Source organism: Arachis duranensis, chromosome 1, assembly GCF_000817695.3.
Source record: "Arachis duranensis cultivar V14167 chromosome 1, aradu.V14167.gnm2.J7QH, whole genome shotgun sequence".
NCBI lineage: Eukaryota > Viridiplantae > Streptophyta > Magnoliopsida > Fabales > Fabaceae > Arachis > Arachis duranensis.
In genome coordinates this window covers 97947846-97966364 of record NC_029772.3, presented here as the reverse complement: position 1 = coordinate 97966364, position 18519 = coordinate 97947846, and the positions used below count along the sequence as shown (strand labels likewise).

The window sequence follows — 18519 nt, the reverse complement described above, 5'->3', positions numbered from 1 at the left end:
GTTAATTTCACCCCGCCCCGAAGTTATAATTATTTTAACTCACCCACATCTGCTCTGTATCTCCTTTTCTTTGCAAAAAAGGAAGCATGAATGATTACTCAGAGACCCAGCAACCCCTTCAAGCTAACGCTGATCTCCTGGCTGCCAACGCCACTCTCCAAGCGAAAAATCAGTGGATGGCTGAATTATTAGCAACAATGCCAAATAACGGAGATCGGAAGGTCGATAGCAAGAAGACAAACGCTGATCAACATGAAGAACATCAGTCAGAATCCAACGCAAAGACAGGGGAGACACCCCCAAAAACCGGAAGACGGCGAATCGACCCATTTTTCGAGGAGATAATGAATTTTAAAATGCCCAAGAATTTCACGCTCCTAATGACCCTAACGCCATATAAGGGGATCGGGGATCCTAAAGTTCATGTCACGAAATTTGAGTCTATGATGTTCCTCAAAAGTGACTCCGATCCCATCATGTGCCGTTCTTCTCCAACCTTTATCTATGTGAGAGATTCGGATTATCTCTGCACAATCAAACAAGGGCAGCACGAAAGTTTGAAGGATTACATGACGCATTTCACAACAGCGGCCATGGAAATCCCTGACCTTAACCCAGAAGTCCAGCTGCACGCTATAAAAAGTGGCCTTCGACCTGGAAAATTCCAGGAAGCCATTGCTGTGGCAAAACCGAAGACATTGGAGGAATTCTTAGACAAAGCCACCAGACAAGTTGAAATAGAGGAATTGCGTGAGACATGAAAAAACGAACGACCACCATCACGGAAGGAAGACGAGAGGCCAACTAGGTCAAATAACAGAGATTCCAAAAAACCTTTTAAACTAACTCTAAAATTTAATTCATATACCAGGTTTAATACCAGAAGAGAGGACATCAAGGAAATACTATACAACAGACTTATAAAGCCACCAATCAAGGCAGGAACATACCAAGACCAAAAATACATGGACAAAAGCAAACATTGCGCGTTCCACCAAAAGTTTTTCCACACCATTGACGAATGCGTAGTAGCAAAAGACCTACTGGAGAGATTGGTCAGACAGGGGTTATTGGACAAATATATCAGTACTAGAAGTCGGAAGGAGGCAACCAAGGACATCAACAAGCCGAGATATGACTCGGACCACAAAGAAAAAGGGACATGGCGCGGCCCAATCGAAACCCCTACCTCCAAAGGAGTCATAAATTACATATCAGGCAGCTTTGCAGCAGGAGGAGGACTCACCAACACAGTTAGAAAAAGATGATACCAGCCTATGATGACAATGGAAGGGTCACACCAAAACCCAACAGTTCTGACCTCAACTGCCCACATCAGTTTCAATATTGGCAATTTCAAATCACAGACACCAAACTTGGATGATCTAGTAGTAATCTCGGTGCATATGGGAGAATTGACCGTAAAGAAAGTTTTGCTCGATCCGGGAAGCAGTGTCGATGTCCTATTCTATTCCACATTCAAAAAGATGCAGCTAAGCGACAAGGCACTGCAACCATCATGAGGAGAATTAGCAGGGTTCTCAGGAGAAAGAGTCCCTATATCAGGCTATGTATGATTGAGGACAACACTGGGAGAATTCCCAAATTCCAAAACACTGGACATCTAGTTTTTAGTAGTCATTTGTGTTAGTCCTTACAACATCATCTTAGGATGCCCCTCCTTTAACTCCTTTGGAGCTATTGTTTCTACCATTCATCTATGTGTCAAGTTTTCTTTGCAAGATAACACAGTAGCGACAGTCCATGCCGACCATAAGGAAGCTAGGCAATGTTACAATGCAAGTATGAAGAAAATCACAAAGGAGGCCATCCCGATAATCCATTCAGTATATAACTCGGAAAGCATCCCCACCCTGGCCGAAATGGACCCCAGGGACAACAACAGTCGCCCCTCCTCAACGGACGACTTAGAAAAGGTACAATTGGATGAAACAAATCATTATACTAACATTGGTTCAGCTTTCTCTGCAGGAACAAAATAGAACTTGAAAGACATATTAAAGGCCAATGCCGACCTATTCGCCTGGACCCCTGCTGACATGTCATGGATCGACCCAAATTTCATATGCCACAAACTAGCAGTCAACCCCAATGCCCGACCTATAAGACAAAAGAAACGTGACCTGGGCACTGTAAGAAGAAATGCAGCAGCAATAGAAACACATAAACTAATGGATGCAGGGTTCATCCGAGAAATATGTTTCTCCTCATGGCTAGCAAACATGGTTATGGTCAGAAAAAGCTCAAGGAAATAGCGGATGTGTGTAGATTTCATAGATCTAAACAAGGCTTGCCCAAAGGACTTGTACTCGCTGCCAAACATTGACAGACTCATAGACGACACCTCAGGTTACCAAGTGCTAAGCTTCATGGATGCCTACTCTGGGTACAACCAGATACAGATGCACCCAGACGACGAGGATAAGACGGCATTTATAACCGACCAAGGTAACTTTTGTTATAAAGTGATGCCTTTTGGCCTGAAAAATGCAGGGGCAACTTATCAAAGACTGATGGACAAAATATTTAAAAATTAAATCAGACGAAACATAGAAATATACGTCAATGATATGGTCGTCAAGTCTAGCTTAGAAAAAAAACATGAAGCGACTCCTGATCACAATACGACGAAGCACGAGTTTTCACATCATCATGAACCCAATGATAGGGGTTCTCCTTATTTACTTCAACAACTTTCATCTTTTCTTTCTCTTTCTCTTTAACCATTTTTTCAGAAAATAATAGAGGACAAGAACTCGAAAGAACGCTGAGGAGATGAAAAGACAGATACAAGGTGAGAAGACTAACCTCTGAAAGACATGTCTTCTCACTTATCAAAACCTTTTTGCAAACTGAAGTCTTATTTTGTAAATGGCACAAGTTTAATTACAACCCACTATTTTAGTGGGAAGTTGAAACAGCAACAATTACGTACCCAAATACAAAACGGTCCGGCTCCATCATAGCTAAGTGTGGCATTTATTGCAGCCCAGTTTACAAAGCAAAATCTTTTTTCGAAAAACATATCTAATTTTATTTTTATCTTTATTTTGTAAAACCCATTTGATTTTTAGCCCAAGCTTGAACTGCGTGTTGAGCTTGGAAGCTCTAGTATTTTACTTCAAAATGCCAAGGTATAATCTCAACAAAAAAGCTCAACTTGTTGCAACCACATCAAGTCAAGCTTGGGGGCTGTGTACTGTACCCCTAAAATCTCGGACGAAACTGAGTCACACCTCGGCGTAACGGCTCCATCCCAACAGTTCACTCACTAAAATCTCGGAACCAGTTCACTCACCAAAATCCCGGAAAAAAACTGACCATTAAGCTACAAACGAAGCTATAAAACGGGAGAAGGCATCAATAGAAACAGACAAGACAGAAATACTTCATCCCAAAAATAGCATACTTTGGAGCTATATCCCCAATCATATACACTTTATTTATTTTATTTCCTTACTAACTTGAGCGTCGGAATCCTTTTTGTAGGTACCACGTTCGAGTCCAGGTTCACAAGGATATCATCGACTCAGTCGAAGCTATCAGACATAGCGAGATTAACAGAAAGCTAACGTATAGATCAAACAAAATATCCTTGCAAGAACATATATTATTCTTCTAATTTTTATTAATCTACTAAAACAAATATTAGAAATTTCAACCTTATTTTGTATATGCAATAATAATTAGTCAACTCCAAATTTGTAAATAAAATTCTAATATGTAATAAATTAATTTTTGTCCTACTAAACTCAAATCTTAAAAATTATATATATAATTATTATCTTAGACGCTCTTTTTAACTTTCATATATATCGAAAATAATATATGATCAGTCTAAAAAAAATTATTTTCTATTATAGCGGAAAAAATAAATAAATTCTTATCTTATTTAGATAACTTTTTTAATATATAAATAGAAAACTTAATTTTGATATATCAGCTTAAAAAATTTTATACATTATCTAGTTAAAATTATGCGTAACTTTTTAAAGTATTATTTTTATTGATATGGCAATTTGTAATTAATTATTTATGTCAAAATCTTTTACATTATAAGTATATAAAAAATAAAGAGTAAATACTCTATCCAATCTCAGATTTTATTTTTGTGAGATATAACGCATTTTAATTATTTTTAAATTTTAACTAGGCCCCTATCTATTAAGAAAAATGAACAAATTGATTTTTGTTACTAGATGATAAACGGTTGTCCATTGACATGTCAGGTAATAGTGACAAGTGTCGCTTCCAAAAGGTTGCAGGAACTAAAAACTCCCTCTCTATCTCTTCTTCTTCTTCCTTCTTCCTTCCTTCATCAATGGCGGATTTCACTACACCCTTTACACAACCACTAACCCTTATTTTCCATTCACCTCAAAGATCCCCCATCCAAAACTCTTCCAACCCCTTACACAACTCCCTCTCTACTTGTTCTTCTTCTTCAATATACTTTCTTTCAACACATACAGAAATAGTCTCTAGCTACGATTTTTTCTCTTCTTTTTCTTGTCTTGTGAGGTGCTTTACCGTTGTCTGATACCATCGTTCTTTGTCATATTTGTCACAATTTCTTTCTTTCTCAATCGCTGATAGCTCTCTGCTCTTCGCCACCTATAGAATTCTGCTGCCACCTGAAGTTTTTCGTATTTTGCCGTCTGCACCCTCTCCCCTACCATCACTTTTTTCCTATTCTTCACCGCCAATAGAACCTTAATACTATTGAGGTCAGGTGCGTCATCATCCTAATTGATTTAATCTTCCACAAAATTTTCTTATTTTCTCTTTAATTTTATTCAATTGGTTGATGCTATGGTTTGGCTCACAATGTAAGGGACTTATGAAGGAAAGAATGGGAGAACAACGAAAACAGTAGTCGTGTAAGGGGTTGGAAGGGTTTTAGATGGTGAGGGTTGGAAGGATTTTGGATCGTGAATTCTTGATGTGAATGAGAATGAGGTTTAGTAGTTGTGTAAAGGGTGGGAGTGAAATTCACCATTAATGAAGAAAGGAAGAAGAAAAAAGAAGAAAATAAAGAAAATGAAAAGAATCAAGAGATAAAGAGAAATTTTTAGTCCTTGCAATTTTTTAGAAATAACACTTGACACGGTTACCTGACATGTCAGCGGACAATCGTTTGTCATCCAATAGCAAGAATTGATTTGTCCATTTTTCTTAATGAAAAAGGATTTAATTAAGGTTTAAAAATTATTAAAGTTCGCTATATCTCACGGAAAAAAGATCCGGGTCTAATAGAACATTTACTCTAAAATAAATTTATCTAAAAAACAAACATTTTGGGTATTGACAACCGAATTGATGATTTAATTATTTAAAGGCCCAATTAATGTGCAAGCCCAAGCCCAGATGGGTTCGTAACCTCGCAGTGCTATAAAATGCCAAGCCTATTGAGTGAATGCTCAAATCTGAGGAAAAATCGGGAGATGAATTCAGTGTCGTCCCGTCGTCGTAGATATTATTACATACATAACATTACAAATCGGTGGTGCGCGCCGCTGAGTTAAAATCTTAGAAGATGCGCACCAAAAATTGCTATTGAATTTATTGCTATTAAAATCTTAGCGTTTTGGATTGATTGATTACCGGGAAAATGTCGATGGACCTGCAACTGAAGGCGTCGTGCGGTGGATGTGGATCAACCACCGACCTTTACGGAAGCAATTGCAAGCACATGACTCTCTGTTTGACCTGCGGCAAGACCATGGCTGAGAAAAAGGCCAAATGCATCGATTGTGGCGCCACCATCACTCGCTTGATTCGAGTTCGATTTCAATTCCGATGTCTCCGTTCATTCATTCATTTTTCCCTTCCCGGATTTCTACTGTTTTTCCACCTAATAATTCATACTTGGTTCTTCGATGGCATAGCATTCTAATTTCTTTCGCTTCATTGCAAGCATTACGACACTTGCATATACAAACTAACATTTTTACTCTTTCGTTATTGTTATTTGCTGATTAACGAAAGCATATGGTCAATGGTGTTGTTTGTGGCAGGAATATAATGTTCGTGCAAGCTCAACCACTGACAAAAATTACTTCATTGGAAGATTCGTGACTGGGTTGCCTAATTTCTCTAAGAAGAAAAGTGCTGAAAACAAGTGGTCCCTGCAGAAGGATGGACTGCAGAACCGCCAAATTACTGACGCTTTGCGGGTATTGAATCATATCCATCCTTCCATGTGCAAATTGATGATATGGGATTGAAAGTGATATTCCCCTTATCTAATATTTTTCGTTGAAGCTTGACATGTTAGCATTGTATTTTGCTTTCACCATGGAAATCCCAGATGTTTATTTCCTGCATATTTGCTTATTGTATGTCATAGGAGAAGTACAAGAACAAGCCTTGGCTGTTGGAGGATGAAACGGGTCAGTCCCAATACCAGGGTAATCTCGAAGGTGCACAATCAGCTACATATTACCTTCTCATGATGGAAAGGAAGGAGTTTGTCGCCAGGGTGGTGTTCCTCTCTGAGAATTTTCCCGTGGTTTTAGTTTTATTTTTCTTTTTATTGCGCTTACCAGTCAAATCAAAGGAAGAAGGCAGATGTATAATAATGCATATTTATTCTCTCTCCGTAAAAAAATCTTTAGGTACAACTTTAACAAGGTTGCACAGTATAAGCAATTGACTCTGGAGGAAGCAGAAGAGAAAATTAAGAATAGAAAGAAAACTGCAGATGGATATGAAAGATGGATGATGAAAGCTGCAAATAATGGACCTGCTGTATTTGGTGAACGTGCAAAATTTGAAGAGAAGGAGAGCACTGCCGGGAAAGGCCGCAAAAAGGGTGGTGATGATGATGAGGGTCATGTCTCTGATAAGGGAGAGGAGGACGAAGAGGAGGAGGCAACAAGGAAGCATAGACTTGGACTTGATAAAAGAGATGGCGATGATGATGAAGAAGGTCCAAGGGGAGGTGACCTTGATCAGGATGATGATGATATTGAGAAGGGTAAGTTAATTTTTCTGATGAAAATGCTACAAAGCAGTTATTTTAGATTACACATCAATTCTCCTTTATGTGAAGTTTTATTCATCATTTTCAGTTGATTGCTTCAGTGTTTTTATACGCGTATTCCTGGTGGAGGATATAGCCTAGAGAGTCAAATCGAAGAGCAAATTGGATGCTAAGTGAATCAAATATTGGGAGTTGACCGCCTTAGATGTTGTTGATGGTTATAACTACAGAACTTTTATATGAAGGAAAAAAAATGGAGTTTAGCTAGAGAAAGAGAACATTGTCAACACCAGTGTAGTGTACTTTTAATATTAACCATGACTAGTCATTGCGACTATTAACCTGGTGGGCTTAGGTAGTCTATTTTCTCATTAGTATCCTTTGCTTATTGGTTGCATTCAATTCAAGTAATTACTTTTAATTTGGCCTACAGATGGCCTTTTTTTTTACTTAATTTTATTTGAAGTTATTAATCTTGTTGAAATCTTCATGTATATGCTTATGCTTCTTGCTAATCATACGTATGCACATCTTTTAGGTGATGATTGGGAACACGAAGAGATTTTCACTGATGATGATGAAGCTGTTGGCAATGATCCCGAGGAAAGGGAAGATTTGGCTCCTGAAGTTCCTGCTCCTCCTGAAATCAAGCAGGTAAATTTCAATTATTTTGCAACCCATTTTTAGGAACTAACCCTCTTGGTACTCACCCTTGGTTTATTATGAAACTACACTAATATATTATTTTAGGATGAGGAGGATGAGGATGAAGATAATGAAGATGGAGGTGGTCTGAGTAAATCTGGGAAAGAGCTGAAGATGTTGCTTGGACGAGCTGGTGGCATGAATGAATCTGATGCCGAGGATGATGACGATGACGAAGATGTATGGTTATTCTTTTTCATTTTCTTCATTTATGGCTTTTTCACTTCTCTATTATTTTGTTAGCTGCAACTATAATTGTTCCATTATTCTTTTTACTTCCAATTACATGGAAGATATATATAGCTCGGTACAAACTACAATATCTTTTGGTGAGGCACAACTTTTTGCAGTTGCACGATGATTCGATGAATTAGACGTGAGCATTTTTCATCCATTAATTGGTCATTTTATTTCATCTAGGAGGATGACGATGCTAGCATCCCTGCTGCATTTGCTCCAAAGCAGAAGGATGCACCTAAGGAAGAGCCAGCTGACAATAGTCCGATAAAACCTGCAGCATCAGGAACTGCTCGGGGAACTCCCTCTACTTCTAAGTCTTCAAAGGGGAAGAGGAAATTAAATGAGGATTCAAAAGCATCTAATAGTGCACAACCAAAGAAAGTTAAAACAGAAAACGTATGCCATTGCTTGTCTGTGTTTGGTTGATTATTAAGGCCCTTCATTATAGTAGTTTCTCTTTTATTCTCAGACAAAAGAAGACTTTGGCTATATAACCACTACTTACGAAGACAAACATCTTTAATGGTTCAGCATCACATTATTTTATGATGGTTTAAAATTAATACACATACTACATTATCTTTTCATAAAACTTAGCTGCATAAATAGGCTCTTGAAATGCAGAATTGACGAATTAACTTGGCCTTAGTTTCTTTTGATGCATTCAAACGTGATATAGCTTTTGCTTAAAAGGGTCCTATTTTTTAAGACTTAATACTTTAGTTTGAAAGTTCATTATGGGGGATTGTATGCAAGAGTTACTGAAATCCTCATTGTCCCCTTCCCATTCAATTAGGAAACAAAACCAACTGTGAAAGAAGAAAATGGGTCTGCATCCAAAAGTAACGGTCCTTCAAAGGGTACATCACCAGCACCATCATCAAAGGCAGGGTCTTCTTCTGCAGCTTCTGGACCCGTGAGTGAAGAAGAAATCAGAGCTGTTTTAATGCAAAAGACTCCAGTAACCACACAAGTTCTCGTAGCCAAATTCAAAGGAAGACTAAAAACTTCTGAGGTAAGCTTTATCAACCATTTTTCTGCTTTAGCCTTCTTAAGATGCTTTTGTTTGCTTAGCCATTCTTATAATTTTTAACCAATGTCTTTATACTGTATCCCCTGTTAGAATGTGTTATAAATTGAAGCCCAAGTTGATTTTATATCTGTGGAAGGGTGCAACTTGTTTCTCAGATTCTTAGAAATGTTCTGCATCACTTCATTTAATTTGTGACCAGTTAGCGTCAGAATAAAGTAATGCCATTTGAAATTTTATGGTATAATTTGGGTGGGGAATGTGTCTTGTTCCATCAGCTGGATATAATCTGGGTCATGTAGTAAGGATAAGAATGATTACTCTTAGCCTGGAGATCACCTAAGGGGTACAATTGATTTATTTTAAAGTTAATGTTGCGAAGGTTGAATATACACCATGTGCTTCTTTTGTATGTGCAGGAGAAAACGGCTTTTGCGGACCTCCTGAGGAAAATGTGTAAGATACCGAAGGGTAATGGAGGATCCCGTTATGTTATTTTAAGAGATAAATGACAAAATTGACAATGGGATGAAAAGAAGCTATTACAACCATAGCGCCATTGTTCCAAAAGCGTTGACAAATTTTATATTGTTATCGTTTGCGGTTTTTAGCCCTCAAAACCCCAGAAAACAGGGAGAGGCAGCTGTTCTAATTTTTGTTGTTAATTGTTTTTGAGACACTATATATGACACATATCATTGAGGTTATTCAGTGTGTAATTCATTGTACATCAATATTGCACATGCGCTATTCATGAACTGTTTTATTAAAAACAGATGACAGGAGGAAGCAATGACGCTATTTCTTTCTGCTCAGGATGCAGCTGTTTATAATTGTGATGTAATCTGCGCAAAAAGTTATGACATATTTTTAGTTTTTAACCCAGTAACGAGTTCTCAGCTTGAGGATGATGGACTAATGGTCTAACCATTTAAGTAGCCTATCTCAAATTTCGAATATTTTTATTGTTTTTTTGTTGGCGTCAACTCAAAATTCGATCTCATTCGATCGCTTTCCATGTACTCACTTCGAAGTACAGTGTCTTTTGAAGAAAAAAATGAAAATAAATAAAAGCTGATGAGAAAAAAAATGACACACCCACACACACACACATCATGTATTATTAAGTGATTGATTAAATGATTATTCTTATCTATTTATTCAAGTCATGAGAATCTTGTAGTAGTAAGTAATCAGTATTCTACAACTTCCTTGTAAGTTATACGCATAAGTCACACTGTACAAGTAACTTACCTTTATAAAATGAAATAAATCACAATCTTAGCTTAGGGTATTTGCCATGGCGCGTTGCCTCTTTTCTCAATTACTTAGCATGAAATAGGATTATTTTGACGAAGCATGCACGCAGGTAAAGATTTATTCTATGTTACACTACTCAAATAGCAACGAAGAAGAAATTAAAGTGCTTCAGACATGCACTCTTGGAAGACATAAGGATTTATATTAACACTTTGTTTGGTTTAGAAGAATTTGAAAGGAAATAAAATGAAGGAGAAGAAAATGGATGAAAAATGTAAAAGTACATGTGGAGCCCATATTAAAATTTTCTCTTCAAGATTGAGAAGAAAACTTAGATTGGAGTGGAAAATGGGTAAAATTACAAATTTGTCGTTATAACATTGGTATATTATAATTAATGAAGGGTATTAATATATTTTCATTTAGGTATGATTTTCTCTCTTCTTATTTTTCCTTTAATTCAAATAAAAGAAATTTTTTTTTCTATTTTTTTTCTTTCTATTTAATTAACTTTTCTTTCTATTTTCTTTCATCTCATTTTCTTTCTACCCATTTTCTTTCCATCCATTTTCCATTTTGCATCCAAACAAAGTGTAAGAGTGTGATTGGAATGCATCAAAAAAAGAAAAAAAAAATCTATTTCCGTTAAAAAGTGAATTCTTATTTTATTTCAAATTTAAATTCATGATTTGAAACAATTGATTGCATGAATGAAATGAATTTTGTGTTCTTTACTATTTTATTCTTGTGTTTTTTTTATTTGTCTTTTCTTATTTGTTTATTAAGAATAATTTTGATATTTCAATCCTTAGTAATAGTACTTTCTTTGGTCTAATTTATTTGAACATTAATTTGAGAATTAAATTTCTTTTGAGAATTAAAAATGACATTTTTATTGTAGGATTTAACTAATTTGTGTCTTAAAAGACACATTTTAAAAATATAATAATAAAAATTTTTTAATACTTTTGATGTATTCAATGCATTGAAAATGTAAAAAAAAAAATTAATTGCTGAAATAATTTTTATAAAACATCTCTTTTTATAGTATGCTTAACCTAAGTCCTTATAGCACAAGTTAGTAAAACTCTTTATTTATTGTATTCCAAACCAAAGAAAATAATTCTTTTCTTGAAGAATCCTATTCTCAAGGAGTCCCAAACACACCCTTAGGAGTCATTGACAGATGTGAGAAATTCGAGAAGAGACAAAGACACGAGGAAGAGTTTCCACAGCGAGTCTAACAGGCTCCTCCGTTGAGTCAAATAGATTTGCTACAAAATTTGGTGACGCGAACGAGTGTTCAGTAATGCAATCAGTATCCTCTGATGAGCTTAATGAAGCTTGTTTGCAAGCAGGCTCATCTGGGTTGTAAAATATGACAACGTGAGGAAGCTTAAAGCTCACCCTCTTCTGTTTCTTGCAGCTTAAGCTTCTCACAATCGATGACTCTTCGTTTTCTTGATGATGCTGCTTCAAGGTTCTGTCCAAGTATAAACTGTCTTGAGCTTCACTTATCAAAGATCTACGGAGTTGAGATTGATTGAAGCATGGGTGCACCTTTTTCTTAGAATGCTTATTAGAGCTAAGAGAAGAAGCTTTCATCCAATCTTCAACCTTCTTCTCACTCTTAGCTGCCTCAACATCCATATCTTTTTTACTTCTCACATAATCTGACAATGATGATCCTCTTCCGTCTGTCACAGCAACTGAGTTAGATTTTTCAGCCGATGTTGGGTGGCGCAGAGTGCAGAGGCAACCACCCATTAGTATGAGGATGAGAAATGAGTTAAAGAGTATAGTCTTAGGAGAATAACATCATCAATCATAAGGAAATTGAGTCCGCTTATTCAGTTCAGTATCTTTAGCGGGTTATATATAGGACTTGTTTAGGGATATTTTTTTAAAAGATTTTTTATAAAAATAAAAATAATTTTATGTATGAATATTTTATGTAAAATTTTTTTTATTTATCAATTACGTTGGATAAAATAAGATAAAAGTATTTTTTATTCATTTATATGTGAAAAATATATTTTTTTTAAGAAAAAAATCTTTTAAAAAAAAGATATAAATTATAATTTTTCAAAAAAGATATTTTTTATTTTTCTAGTAATTTTACTTTTACTATTAAAAATTTACCAAAAATATTAAAACAAAATTTATTAATTTTTTATCGATTTAAAGATCTCCAAATAAGTACATAGAGAAATTCTGAGACGGAGAAAACTAGATACTAGAGCCAAGAAATCAAATGAATCTTTCTGGCAACATGGCGGCTTGGTTATTGTCGTTGTTTGTGTTTTTCTAAGTACTACTTAGCTCTAGTTATCAACAAAATACTCGTACGATTTGCTTATATAAGAATTTGACTTCATATCCATATAATTTAAAATTTTACTTTTAGTATTTTGGATGATATGAGGATAACAATGTTACTATCGATTCTTTATCATCAACGCTTCAAAGAACGCATAGAACAAGAATTTTGACAGGACAAAATCTGGTGGTAATATTGATGGGATCAAAATCACATAATTACCAGCTAAAACAAAAAAAGAAAAAAGAAGAAAAAATTCACAAAATAGCTTAACTAGTTGACAATCAGCTGAAATTAACCTTGAAACTTGCAACTGAATAGTAAATACAACTATGCTTTACAAAAGATAAAAAGGGGAGCCGGGAGGGGGAGGGTGGAGGAAAGAGAGGGTAATCCCTTTTTTGAATTTCTTTTAATTATGCATAATTGCATTGCAACAAAACTGCAATTCAGTGTGTGTGCAGCAAATATTCAGTATTCCGTCCAAAAATATAATACAATATATATAATTGAATTCAGATTCTGGGAAAGTTTGAACTCAATTCACCAACATAAATTCAGGTCAGGCCCAGCACTTTCATTCCATAAACTAGAGAAGTATTAAGCGCGAGTGTTAGACTGAAAAGAAATATACATTTCAATAGCACAAAACACAAATCTCAGGTCCCAATTAGCTCGTAGATCATTACAGCAAGGGTAGCCCTGGCGAGAGGCATAAACACAAGCAAAATCGAGCCCCAAAAAAGACAACTTAGCATCAAATATCAGAAGTGCCAACTTTCTTGAAAGAAAAAATCTGTGAAAGCAACAGCAAGCTGTATATGGCATTTATGAGCGCTTCAAAAAAGTTGGTAATAATAATCTAATATGAAGCTTATCACACACCTGATACGGTTACACAAGACACCAAACAGTGTTAAAATTTGACTCAACTTGCGAGCCCAACAACATGCGGCACTGCAAAACTATCTTTTTGGTTGTCATAAAATTTTAGAGCTATCAAAGGTCCAGGCACAAAATAGTATCCGTAAGATAAATATGGTACATGTCCTACTTCTAGAAAGAAATATGTAAATACTCAATCAACATTGTAGCCGATCTAAACCAGAAAAGAGAAAATAACCTAAGATATCATAAACCGTTTTTGCTAACAACTTATCTGGCAAAATATAATGACAGAGAAGCTTCCCTTCTTCTGCTACAAGTTTCTCTCACTGTCCTTTTGGTTTCTCAATCTTCACATAGGGTAAAACACCCATAAAATATACAATTTTTGGAGACCACCCACGCTGTTGAGCACGGCAAAACATCAAGAATGTGTTTGCAAAGTACAAACTGAAACCCATGAAAGCATGCCACAAAGCGTGACCCTGTGGGTTAATAGGCCAACTGGATATCTCCTTGCAGAAGAAACGATCACAGAACCAAAATATACTGCCCAATACAAGATTGGCTATAAATAGCTTTGCAAGCCGCTTGGCAGCAACATCTTGAGTGTAAATGTAATACTTGTACATTCTTGGAATGCAGAGGAGACAGAGTACGACATAGTGCATTTTGAAGCCAACACTAAAACGGAAAACTGAATGTGCAATGGCAAAAACAACACCGTATAGAAAGAGGAAGGTGGGCATCGTACTGCGATAATGCCAATCTGGAGAGTGGAGAATGTACATGTACAGCAGCACCTCCCATACCATAGGAGTTTCATCACTTTGCTGTTGCCTAAATTAAAGTACAACATCTGAAAAATAAATAGTCATCCAAAACAGACAGACAATGAAATAATGATGGCCAACCTACCCATTTGTATAAGGGATGGACACCATAGCATCCTAGTACTATTTATTCAGCAGAAGAAAAATGTTATTGAGGATTATTAATTCTCAGGGACTGCATAAATGCTGATATACTTATTATGCATAAAAGAAAAAGTAGTTTTTATGCAGGTAAAACCATAGCCATCTTGATGGTGTAGAGCAAGAGAACAAATTCTATACTTCTGATTAAATATATCCCCATGAAAATATGTGGCTAGGGATGATGACATATCTCTTGAAAATGCTCTACTTTTCAAATTTTCAATATGGAAATTCTAGATAACAAAAATGTACAATACCAAGAAAACTGGAACAAAATGGAAATTAAAGAAGCAAACATAAAAAAATTAGTAAACACAGGACAGAAATTAAAACTTACACATTTTGCAGTGTCGCATGGTACGACATACTTCCAATGGCAAGTATCATATTGGATACATGAAGAATGCTAAATCTTTTCTCGAATCGCTGTCTAACAGCATTTATAAGACCAATCAGAGCCAAAAGGATTGTCGGAATGTTGGAGATAGTATTATAAAATTCTGCAATGTAAGGTAAATATACATAGTTCTTTTCACAACACTCTGTAGTGGATGTGACTGGACCCCAGAAGCTTGAAGTTTCCACCATTCTCCTCTACAGCCTGATGACACCTCTTTCTTATAAGTATATTTCAGCTGCAGAGAGACAAAACAAACAGTCCTACAAAACATGTGGCAACACATCAAACTCCAATAAACCATACAAGCAGCAGCCATGGATTTCTGATACCAGCTCCAAGTGTGAGTAAAACAAGAATAATGGTATCGGGCGTATAGGATCTATATAAGAATCACTATCTTGCGAGTTACAACAATAACCAGGTAGCTAGAGAATCGAGAAAGGAACCGCAATACTCCACATAATGATTAATGAACCGAAAGTTGAAAATAGCTAATTAAAATGTGGATGTTCGATTAATATTACAAACGTACACACCTTAATTAACACACTTGACTATAGTAGTAAAACCGGAAGTTAAAAAATAATTATAAAAAAAAAAAGAAATCACAGCAATCGACGAAACTATGAATGGATCCACAATGTTTTGATCCAACAGTGAAGTTAAGCAATCGTTTCAATTCAACCAAAGTAAATAGGAGGTAGCAGAAGGAGAAGAAAGAATAACCTACCTCAAATGAATCTGAATCTGAATCTGAGGAACAGAAGGAGGTATGCTGTGTGCGAATGAGAACACAAACGCAACTCAAACGAAACGCGCCCACTCAAATCACAATTTCGCAACCCATAAATTTCTAATTCCAATTTCCAACCACGCCACAATCCACAACCCTGGACTACGCCTAATGCCTATGGTATATGGACTGTAATAGAAACAACGAAACGGCACACTCTGCATGTCGTATTTGGCAAACAGGCCAGAACAACAAGTTAATTCCAAATCGGGTCGGTAATTGCTAATAATATTCATATATTTGTGGCCCAATGTCATACGAGGCCTCAAATTTTCAATTCCGGTCCAAGTCTTTTCTGTACGTGTGGATCGTGGATGTTTTATGAGTTAGTTGAGGTTATTGGCCAGCTGGCTTAAGCTAAGAGAAGTTAGTTAGAGTTGGTTAATCATAGCTATAGCCTCTATATAAAAAGAAAAATAATAAGGAATATCAGAATTTATTGATTTTTACTATCATTTGACTATCAACTCAATTTTTTTAATATAATTTTTTTAATTTAGTAATTTAATAATATATTTTATTCCATATTTTTAAATATTAATGGTTAACTAACGACAAAAAATAATAAATTATGATTCTCTAACATTCTCATTCTTCGTATAAAAAAACATGTGTAACAATGCATGATTTTTCATATTTCGCAATTCAAATCAAAGAGCTTTATCTCCCACACTCAGCATCTCTCTCTTTCTTCTTTCTTCTTTCTTCGATTTAAATGAGTCTGGTACATAATTTTATCAATTTAATTTATTGGACATTAACGGAAAAGAAAAAATAAAAAATTAGGAGGCATATGGAGTGATGGATGGAGGCGCCTGATTGAGGGTTTAAGGCAGCTCAATAATTTGAATTCCATGGACCCCTTCTGTGGACCTTCTAATCAGTTTCTCTCTTTGCATTCTTGTACATGTTTTTAACTCACAAGCCAAAATTTCTTACCTGCCTCTGCCAACAGTTATTATTAGCATTGTTTTTGTCTCTTTCTCACTCATCAATCACTATACCTATGATCATTTGCTACCATAGGATGATTATCGGGACCTTTATTCTACTTTGGACTTTGGAGGATGAATGAGGCAAATGAATCAATGGAAAACAGGTGATGGCCAATGTCCATGTGGTAACCATAGTAAAAGTTTCGTAATGCAATACTCTGATGTTTATTAAAAGGAGAATATGTAATAACATTTTTAGTGTAAACAAATAGAAAATTAATTAATATTAATTTAAATGTGAAAAAAAGCCTAATATTACATCATATACTAACCATGCAGATTGGAGAACCTAACCTCCATTTTTACATCCATTGGAGTTTTTTGTTAATATCCTTCATTTGCCGCCTTTCCTTTTGTTTTGGATTTAGGACAGGGCCAATGTGGTGTCAATATGCAAATGTGAATGGAGACAGGAGTGCGTTGTGGTTAAGAATTTCTATACCTATAATAGTATAATGCAATAACACCTTTAAAGCTTTACAACTTATACAAGCTAATGGTATCTTTTCTGGTACATCTACTTTTAAATTCGGTCGGAAAGGTTTGTTTAGATAAGGGGCATGTAGAGACTAAATTTTTAAAGTGGTTCTCAAGATTATTGTGTATTAATTTAATTTTTGAGACTTTAATTAATATAATTTGGACTCTTAAATTAAATTTCGGATTATATACAAGTCGTAAATTAAATTTCAGATGTGAGTCAGCAGTCAAAAAGCTGATGTGACAATGTCACATGGGATGAATAGTACAACGCTATTTTAATCTTTAGCGCGTTTTGAAAGTAAAACATCGCCATTTAACTATGTAGAGGAGTGAAAAGGTTGCTTTATGAGAGGAATGATTGTTAGGATTTGGTTGAATTAGTCCCACATTGCTTAGGATAGCAAATAGAGTGGGTGGCATAGGCTATAAATATGATGCTAAGTTCTCCATTTGTTTTTTGCACCAGTCGAAAACACTTTAAGCTTGTATCTGATTTTTCTTTTCCTCTGTACTTTTTGATTAGAGAGTGTTGTGAGGTGTAGTTAGATATTTGCTTTGAGAGAGTGTGGGTGTACTGGGGTGCCGATGTTAGAGAGAAAGAAGTCTATGTGTTGTAACAATTTTCACATAGTGATATTCTCTAGTTGTCATTTGACAACGGCTGTGGTTTTTTCTCCGGTAATTGGAGTTTCCACGTTAAATTCTTGTGTTGTGATTGTGTCTATTTTATTTCTCTGTCAGAGGTGTTTTCTCAAGGGGGAATGGTGTCTTATTCCCAACAAGTGGTATCAGAGCTTCGGTTCGGTGGGATTTATTCTTAGTATGCTCTGTGGTTGCAGCCTAGTCTGACCTTCCACATCAGAAAAGAATTTTGTCCTGTGGCTTGAGGTTGATCTTTGGTTGCTGTTGTTGTTGCTGGAAGGTAGTGTGACACTGTGAGAGTGCAGTTTGGAAAGGTTCTGGCTAAGGAAAGACCTGGTATTTAAGTGTGTCCATTGTGACCCACCTCTCTTTCCTGGGGACCCTTCCTAGTGCACGGTCTACAATTAAGTTATACTATTCCAGTATACGGTTGCAACAATGTCAGGATATTCAAGTGCTGTGAAGCTTGAAATAGAGAAATTTGATGGAAGAATCAATTTTGGCTTGTGGCAAATACAAGTCAAGGATGTATTGATACAATCAGGTTTGCACAAGGCGTTGAAGGAGAAGATCTCTGGTTCATGGTATTACCGCACTGCCATAGATAAGAATAAGTTGTGGCAATCGGGACCACAATTGCACACGGGCATTGGTTGGCGTTGAGATGCAAGGTGTGTGGCGGAGTTAGGTCGATGGCTGAAAAACTTCCAGGAAAAGCCAATTTGGAAGTTGCACCATGAATTTTCAGCAAGGTTTCGATCTGTACCAAGGCAAAATGCTTGG

The 18519-nt window shown here is 36.0% G+C and overlaps 3 protein-coding genes across 3 annotated transcripts; 2 read left to right on the top strand and 1 right to left on the bottom strand.

Moving 5' to 3' along the window:
• The first annotated feature begins 965 nt into the window (after nt 1–965).
• Nucleotides 966–1523, top strand: LOC110276559 (uncharacterized). The gene is made up of 2 exons (XM_021133473.1): nt 966–1253; nt 1368–1523. The coding sequence occupies exons 1-2, from the start codon at nt 966–968 to the stop codon at nt 1521–1523; spliced, it is 444 nt and encodes a 147-aa protein (XP_020989132.1).
• A 3935-nt stretch (nt 1524–5458) lies between these two features.
• On the top strand, nt 5459–9866 carry LOC107466323 (transcription initiation factor IIF subunit alpha). The gene is made up of 9 exons (XM_016085300.3): nt 5459–5803; nt 6039–6197; nt 6371–6515; nt 6638–7000; nt 7545–7660; nt 7757–7891; nt 8132–8347; nt 8748–8966; nt 9401–9866. The coding sequence occupies exons 1-9, from the start codon at nt 5633–5635 to the stop codon at nt 9491–9493; spliced, it is 1617 nt and encodes a 538-aa protein (XP_015940786.1). The 5' UTR covers nt 5459–5632; the 3' UTR covers nt 9494–9866.
• A 3652-nt stretch (nt 9867–13518) lies between these two features.
• Nucleotides 13519–15725, bottom strand: LOC107466313 (alkaline ceramidase). Its single transcript, XM_016085292.3, has 3 exons — nt 15554–15725; nt 14761–15083; nt 13519–14286 (listed from the first exon to the last, which is right to left on the bottom strand). The coding sequence occupies exons 2-3, from the start codon at nt 15009–15011 to the stop codon at nt 13773–13775; spliced, it is 765 nt and encodes a 254-aa protein (XP_015940778.1). The 5' UTR covers nt 15012–15083; nt 15554–15725; the 3' UTR covers nt 13519–13772.
• Nucleotides 15726–18519: the final 2794 nt, after the last annotated feature.

Excerpts from the sequence above, each read along its gene's own strand:
- LOC110276559 (XM_021133473.1), top strand. The coding sequence starts at position 966 with ATGGACAAAAGCAAACATTGCGCGTTCCACCAAAAGTTTTTCCACACC. Across the intron at positions 1,254-1,367 it reads GAGGAGGACTCACCAACACA|ACACCAAACTTGGATGATCT; the intron begins GTTAGAAAAAGA and ends TTCAAATCACAG.
- LOC107466323 (XM_016085300.3), top strand. The coding sequence starts at position 5,633 with ATGTCGATGGACCTGCAACTGAAGGCGTCGTGCGGTGGATGTGGATCA. Across the intron at positions 7,661-7,756 it reads CTCCTCCTGAAATCAAGCAG|GATGAGGAGGATGAGGATGA; the intron begins GTAAATTTCAAT and ends ATATTATTTTAG. Across the intron at positions 8,348-8,747 it reads AGAAAGTTAAAACAGAAAAC|GAAACAAAACCAACTGTGAA; the intron begins GTATGCCATTGC and ends CCATTCAATTAG.
- LOC107466313 (XM_016085292.3), bottom strand. The coding sequence starts at position 15,011 with ATGGTGGAAACTTCAAGCTTCTGGGGTCCAGTCACATCCACTACAGAG. Across the intron at positions 14,287-14,760 it reads CATGCGACACTGCAAAATGT|GCAACAGCAAAGTGATGAAA; the intron begins GTAAGTTTTAAT and ends ACTTTAATTTAG.